General features: G+C 42.7%; 1 protein-coding gene across 1 annotated transcript; it reads right to left on the reverse strand.

Moving 5' to 3' along the window:
• Positions 1 to 992: 992 nt before the first annotated feature.
• Positions 993 to 2750, reverse strand: LOC137288233 (uncharacterized). The gene has a single exon (XM_067820677.1). It carries the CDS (start codon positions 2748 to 2750, stop codon positions 993 to 995), a length of 1758 nt encoding a protein of 585 aa, XP_067676778.1.
• Between the last annotated feature and the right edge of the window lie 4944 nt (positions 2751 to 7694).

Consider the following 7694-nt stretch of genomic DNA (forward strand, 5'->3'; position numbering starts at 1 on the left):
GTTTACGTCGTCTTTAGCAAGAATCCAGCAACACTGTGGTGGTTGACATGCTGTTCCCAGCAATCGAGCCCGGTGACTCCGCCTACCTCGTAACTATGTGCCAGGTTTGGAAGCTCGAAGTAGTTTAACATGGTGATGATGTGAGAGCTAGGCACTGAGTGAGTGGGTTAGTTTTACGCCGCTTTTAGCAATACTGTATCAAACGCAGGGAAGGGGACACAAGAAAAGGTCTTCACACATTGAACCGAAGTTGGGAATCGAACAAATGTCTTCGGAATGACGAACGAACGCATTAACCTCTAGGCTTCCCGACAATGGACATTGGGCTATAGTGCTTCCGATATACACAGCTGAAGCTATACCGGGATGAAAAGAACGCGGGTCTACGTATCCATGTCTTGACATGCTTACATTTGTATGCCTTGTAAGAAAGGAGAAGATGGTGGATCAATGAATCTACACAAAGCTGCAGTGGCACTGCGTTGAAAAAAAACCCCATCTCATTACTGTATCGTCCTCTTGTAATATTACACAAATTCAGAATGAATGATTAAGGGTCATGTCAATTCAGAGTTCAAAAAGAATCACAGTTCTTCAGAAATGTTTCATTTTATGAGATTCCGTGTTGATACTGTTTAAGATTCTGATATGGAATGGCACATTTTGTAAATTTTATGCTTTGTATCAATATGGGTAAACGAACTTAGGCATTTGACTTGGCAAGGGAACGTTTAAACTTCTAGATCCAACCATGACGTAGGCCATGTAGTGTATGGAATTTTGAATCTCGATACAAGCGGTTTATGAAATCTGTACCATTGGCCAATGTTATTATGCTAACATCCCCAAACATCCCCACCCACACCCCAAAAATGAATTTTAAAAATGTTGACAGCTTCATCCTTGAAACAAGAACAAAAGTTCTTCGAATACCTTAATCTTGTATAGTCATTCGTGCTTGTCATTCATCGTTGTACAGCATTATACTATTATCAAGAATTCCGTGAAGATAACCCATCTTCCGTCTTGGTATTTACAGGAACGAACGGCAGTTTCGGGTCCACTATCCCCCGCCATCCGAGCTCCACCTTCCTCGCCATATCACTCATGTACGTCTTTTCCCGCGTCAGGGTCTGCTCCTGCCTCAACGACAGACGAACGGGATCATGTGTCCGTCTGACCGGCAGTACGACTTCAGGTCTGTCTGAAGGCGATTCTCGTGGAAGGCTAATGGTCACTTTCCTTGAATTCGGTTTACTTGAGGTGTCGGAATCCCATGAAATATCTCTGGCAGATGACTGTGAATCTGACTCTCGCTCATTCAGATCAGGAGATGAGTCTTCCACACATAAAGAAGCGGTTCTAAAATCTCGAACGTTCTTCCGCCACGGGTCGCCATCTTTACTTTCGTCGTTTTCGGAATCGTTGTTGAAGTCTGACATACTCGGAAGTCTAATCACACCTTCACTATCAACGTCTTTGGAATTGGCTTTTGAGGAATTTGTGGTTTTGACTTGTGGTTGAGATGACCCTGAACGTTTGTTGGGAAGTCGATACTGAAATTTAGCGAAACGTTCTCCTTGTCGCGAGTGCGAATAGGACGGGACAGGTGAACAGCAGTTCCTCATTGAGTCCGTTTCATCATCATCCCTGGAGAATCCCGTAATGAGCAAACGTTTATGAGCAGACGATATGGGATGACTTTGTTTATTGCGGGTCACATTGGTGAACTCGTCTGCGTTTGGGGCCATCGTCAGGAACCGATGCAGACGGAATTCTCGCGTTGTTTTGAAAGAAGAACGTTTAGCACTTTCAGCAGATCTCGTTACATCATCTGTATCTCGTTTCGGTCTTTGAGAACGTTTCTTTATTACAGGAGTAGTTGGATTGATGGTTGTGAAAGATATACTAGTCACCTCTCTCCTGAACGGTAACATGGGTGGAAAATTTACATCCTTCATCGCATCACCAGAGTCTCTTAAGGCGATCTTAGAAGGAGACGTGCTTGGATATCCACTCTGAACACGACGTTCAAACTTCTTTGGACTTTGAACAGGAGAAGCCTCTGCTTCTTTTGTTTGCAAAAATCGAATGACTTGTTTCATGTTGAGCTTATCTGGATCATTATCGTTGATAGGGGTGGTGCTCCTAGGCAGCTGGTTTACATTTAATTTGTACTTCTTATTTTTCTTATTGTCCTTTATAAACCCATCTCTGTGTTTCTGAAGTTCCGTTTCCCCTGGTGTTAAGGTAACCGACCTCCAGAAACCATTCTGAGCATTGAAGTATCGTCCGTCCAACGCCTTACACGGAGAAGGCTTTGGAAGAACCTTCACAGTTTTTTGAACGTCTATGGTCGATAAACTGTCACATGAAGATTCCGACAATTCAGGCGTTCGAATAATAATTTGATTAGTCACAGAGTGGTCATTTTCTGTCGTCTCTGACGGGTTTGCCACACGGGAATTATATTCCGATCTTGCTCTTTGAGGAGGAGCTGTTATCCCAGTTGATGAATGTTCTCTAGGCCTTCGTTCTGATGACACGCGACGGGGTTTGGCTCCGTCCCTCCTTCCGTGAGGCCTCGTTACGGCCAGGGTGGGGAACCCCCTAGCCTGGCCATACCCTCGAGTATTTTCTGCATTTAGAATAGGACTCTGGGATGCATTGTTGCTTGAGAAGGGCATCAGTTGCAGTACAGTCGGTTGCCAGTTGTCAGTCATCAAAATGGCAGCACTCATCTTGTCCATGGAGCCTCTGTTAAGCTTTGCTACAAATTCATGACGAGTAACGATGTTTCCTTATACACGCTATGCACCCATGGGTCTCTAAAGATGTTCCAGTATCACTTTCATTTGTACATCGCAGCGCTTGTGATCATTTCTGCACAACGGCGTGCTTCCTGATCCAGACATCGTGGAAATTACAGACAGGTAGACAACTCGTCGTTGTTCCTATAAACAGAAGATGGGACATACAAGTTAGTTTGTTACATTTACATCAAGCAAAATGTTTTGTCAACGTCAACGGGAACGTCCTGGAGGTTTAGCATTAACGAAAATGACACATAATTATATAGAACTGGAAAATAGAAAATACCCATTGTCATTAAAACAATTAGATATGTTATTTTTTTAAATGATTAAAATGATTAGGAAAGAAACCCAAGAAAAAGATCCTTGTTCTTAGAGCATATTACTGATGGTAAAGCCGTTAATACGACATGATATTACCGAAATGTTGCCCAGAAGAGCACTAACACCCAACCCGACTTCTTGAATGCGTTCATTATAATTTACCAGTGCATACACCCCACTCATACATTAACCTGCAAGTATTCCAGTCCATCAATATCACGAAAACAATTCAAGCACAGAGGATCTATCACCATGCCGTGGACATCAAGGTCTGAATTGACAACAGCACAAGATGACCTTCTAAGAAAACCACAGAGTGAAGCCACTCTAACCGCGGATGCTCCAAACATCTTATACTGAGTAGGGTCAACAAGGGTCACTCACCATGGTGTGTAATAATACACAGAGTGTTTTAAACAATCTCATCTCCTTTCCCACTCAACCCATTTCCCGTATGAAGCTGTCCCAACTACGATAGATCATTTAAACGGCTAATTACAAATACAACAGAGCATTTCTGTATTGTTTGCCATGTGTTATCAGTTTACCTAACCCTTGAACCTTCAGAAGGAATCTGTGTTGAAACAAGGCGCAACGATCAAGAACACCATCGATCAGGAGAAATACCTGTGTCGTTCTGACGTGCTGTTCTTTTGTCCGTTAATGTTCTTTGAGAACAAAGTCGTTGATGAGAGCTGTCGGTCGAGGTCGGAAGAAATAGGGAGACTTTATTGAATACCTGTCGACTACACTACAAGATAATGACATACAAATCCTCGAGTAGCCGGGAAAGTGGGTCTGTCTCTCTGTCCGTCTACGTCAAGATCCCAGTTAGCGTGACATGATCAAAAGGCTCTAACAATACCAGATGGAATGAAGTAACAAATACCAGTACTGCTGTAACATAAACAATTACTAGTAACGAACAACGTTATTCTGTGACGTGGATCTATATCTAAACGTCGCTTCATGATGAAATAATCTCACAATCTCCTAAATTACCAAACAAGTAGGTAAACAATAGGTAAATTATTTTGAGAGAAGGCCATACTTGGGGTCTTATCTGGTCACGCTTGGAGAAAATGTTCCTTTGGAGAGAAAATATCCCATTCATAGAAATCTGAATGACAAAGTCCTCTTTTGTAGTAAATGATAATAAAGAAACCTTAAAATTCGTTGCAGTGTGTGAGCTGCTAACGCCAGGATATGACATTACATTCTGCATACGTCATCCCCGATGACGAGACGTTTTTGTTTTTGCTGAAGATTACCAATTTAATGAATCGCAAAAAGATTTACTTTCATGAATGATATTACCCATGTTTATTTGGTCAGGTTGGTACGAAAATCACCAATCACTCCATCGGCTGCATGTTCAGGTACATGAAAGGTTGCAGGTCTCTTGTCTCAGTGGGGAGCTGTGACTGGTGACGACGATAACATATAGAGGACAGGCTTTCGGTAAGCGGAGGGAAATGCATATACGCCTGCAATAGTAGTACAGATATATCCCTATGTTTAACTCTAGTAAAGCTACAAACACAGACGGAGACTCCACGATCACGCAACGCCTTGGAACATCTACTACTGCCAGCGCACCTGCATTCGGGCCTTCGCTGAGGGGAGCTTAATGCATACACGATTGCCAATAACTCGGTTTTAGTACAGTCAACATTCCTATGTATTTCTGCTACTACTGCTTCAACTCTACTTGACGATGACCCACCTATATCACAACGCCAACGAACATCTACCTTCCTACATGGCTGAGCGCACCTGCTACCTAGTCGCTTATCTCAAACATTTGACGCTCGGACACCCGTGTTTGCCAGATATAATGATAGCAGCAAATCCATTCAGGATATGAATGGAAACATTACGTCTGAATAGGGTCTGTTTGGCCAAGTCAATCGCTAAGACAGACACCCGGCTGTGCGTGTTATTGAACTGCGTGGTAGTCTTTGTGGCAAAAAGTTGACTGGAACGTCTGGAAATCTTCACCAAGTACTCTGCGATTTGTACAGGCTTAATGTTAAGCATTTGAATCTTAGCATATGAGTTTTCGTATTCGTCACCTGCTGTTATTAGATCTATTGGCTTATATTTAATTCTACATAAACATCAGTAGTAACGCTTGTGGGCACGGCTGACTTCTTCGTCTAAAGCGTAATTATTCGCTACCTACAGGGTTCAACCCTTTCGTTCAGTTGAAACCTGTAACTGTACGTTATCCCTTATTCGAATCCAAATTGTAAAGAACAACAGACAGTTGATTTTCATGGAGCTATCCATATTCAAACATTACCCGTTCGTGCATTTTGAGTGACCTAGTGATTAACGTCTTCCACTTTCTAGCAATATTCCAGCAATCTCAGGACGGGGGACACCAGAAATGGACATTGTGCCCATGTAGGCAATCGAACGCGGGTTTTCGCCATAACGAGAGAACGATTTAACCACTCAGCTATCCCACAGACCTAATATATTTAGATATTTTGTATCAACCACTAAATTGCTTCAGTCGACTTCCAGACAAGGGGATCCTTTCATGAAGCAACCGTTGCTAAGATTAGCCTTAACTCCTCAGCATCTTAGCTACTTACGATCACCTTTGTGCTTTGTGAAACGATACCAGGTTTTGGGGTTGCCACACAAAAGACACACAACAATGATGAATTAAATACAATTAACCTTAAAAAGCCGATAAAACGAATATCGAAAGTACGAGTTTAAGTACAGTAAGATATCACCACTTTATGATGCATGAACATCCGTCTCCATGGCAACACTGGCCAGACTTTGGAGTATTTGGACTCTCTGACCCATCCAGGCTTATTTATCACGTTGTGATGTCAGGGTCCGAGAGGATGTTGATGTGAAAAGGGTGACAATCCCCCACTACAATCCCCTACTAAGACACTACGCACACAACAATACGGGTCAAGGAGTAGAGATATGACAGTACAATAAAGTTAACGATCATGTATTTTATAGGCTCTAAACCGTCGACTTAGTCTTAGAGGTTCACCGATCCAATAAAAACAGGAACTAATCCGACTCGATGTCTCTCTCCGTTAAGAGAGACAAAAGCTAGTCACGTGGGAGGCCACATATGAAGAATGTAAATCAGCAGTATTACTTCTAAATTCTTCTAAATGTTCGCGAAGCACTCGGAGCGGCATGGCTCACTTCTTTATCTCGTAGGTGAACTCGCTCCATTGTGTATATGTCACGGGTACATCCGCCATCAAACATGGCGGTACACTTTCACTAACCCGACATTTTCTGTCCCCGAAAATCATTGACATAATAAAAACTGATCATTCGCTGAGATCACTCAAATATAGCATTCCACGAGACACGTCCGTCAAGGTTTTCAGGGACACGCATGGATCAATCGAGTCACAGTATTAAGCAACAATCTCTTGTCGCCATAACGTCTGTCAAACATTATTGGACTAATATCAAAGGCGTTTCAAGTCAGACGGAATATGAACTAATTATATAAAAAAAACAACTCACGTACCTCCCATACAAAGCCGATGAGTCACTTTAATAAGAACAGATAAAAACACAGTAATCGATAACAGCACCGACCTATTATCCACACAATGTGCTGCTTTGTTGTAGGAGTCTTGGTTACCTAATACACCCGCTTTAAGTCTGAAACTACTCTAGTAATAAAAGTCTTGCCCCGAGACAAATGGAATGTTTTGTAGGAATCAGAAGAAGATAGAAGCTACTGACTGGAAATACCAATGTGAGTTTTGTTGTTTTGCTTAACCTCCATCAGTGAAATGTGTTTTTCGTAAGGGTGAAAAACACAGGTGATATTGTTATTGAACGTCCAGAAACACCTCACTTCACCAATGTAAACACGCCCGGAGTTACATGTGATTTTTGTTTAAAAGGATGGACAAATCTTCAATACTATCTAAATACATAGTTTTGCAACCGATAGGGAATACAAGAAACGAAATGGTTGCTACGCGCCTGTACACTGCTGGGTAGAGAGAGGGAGTGAGTGAGTTTATTTGTACGCCGTTTTTAGCAATAATCCAGCAATATCACGGCGGGGATACCAGAGTGCGCTTCACATGAGTGGCCAAACGAACCTAGGTTTTCAGCGTGATGAGCTAACGCTTTAACCACTACCCGACCGGCCCACTGGATAGAGGGTCGGCCCGGAGAGCGGAATGGTTGTCATACGAAAATACGTAAACTTTTTAAACGTGTTATGTCTTCAACGGAAGCTAAGAACATCGCTGGTTGGAGTCAGTACGACGGGTGTAGTATGTTATCTATGTTAGACTGGGGAATATATGTGAGTTGACAGCATCAAACTGAAGTCCGGACCAGTTAAATGAGGCGCCTCCCGTTTGTGGCCCCTTACGACAAGCATAGTCGCCTTTCATGGCAAGCATGGGTTGCTGAAGGCCTAGTCTACCCGGACCTTCACGGGTCTCATTATGTCAGTGGAGCAATGTTGAAGTTTATGTCTCCCTAACTGCACCTAAAGCATAAAGCATTTCTTCCACACAAAGGTCACGAGGCTGC

This window comes from Haliotis asinina, chromosome 6 (assembly GCF_037392515.1).
Source record: "Haliotis asinina isolate JCU_RB_2024 chromosome 6, JCU_Hal_asi_v2, whole genome shotgun sequence".
Taxonomy (NCBI): Eukaryota; Metazoa; Mollusca; class Gastropoda; order Lepetellida; family Haliotidae; genus Haliotis; species Haliotis asinina.

Bases quoted from the DNA above. Each gene is read 5' to 3' on its own strand.
- LOC137288233 (XM_067820677.1), bottom strand. From the start codon at position 2,750: ATGGACAAGATGAGTGCTGCCATTTTGATGACTGACAACTGGCAACCG.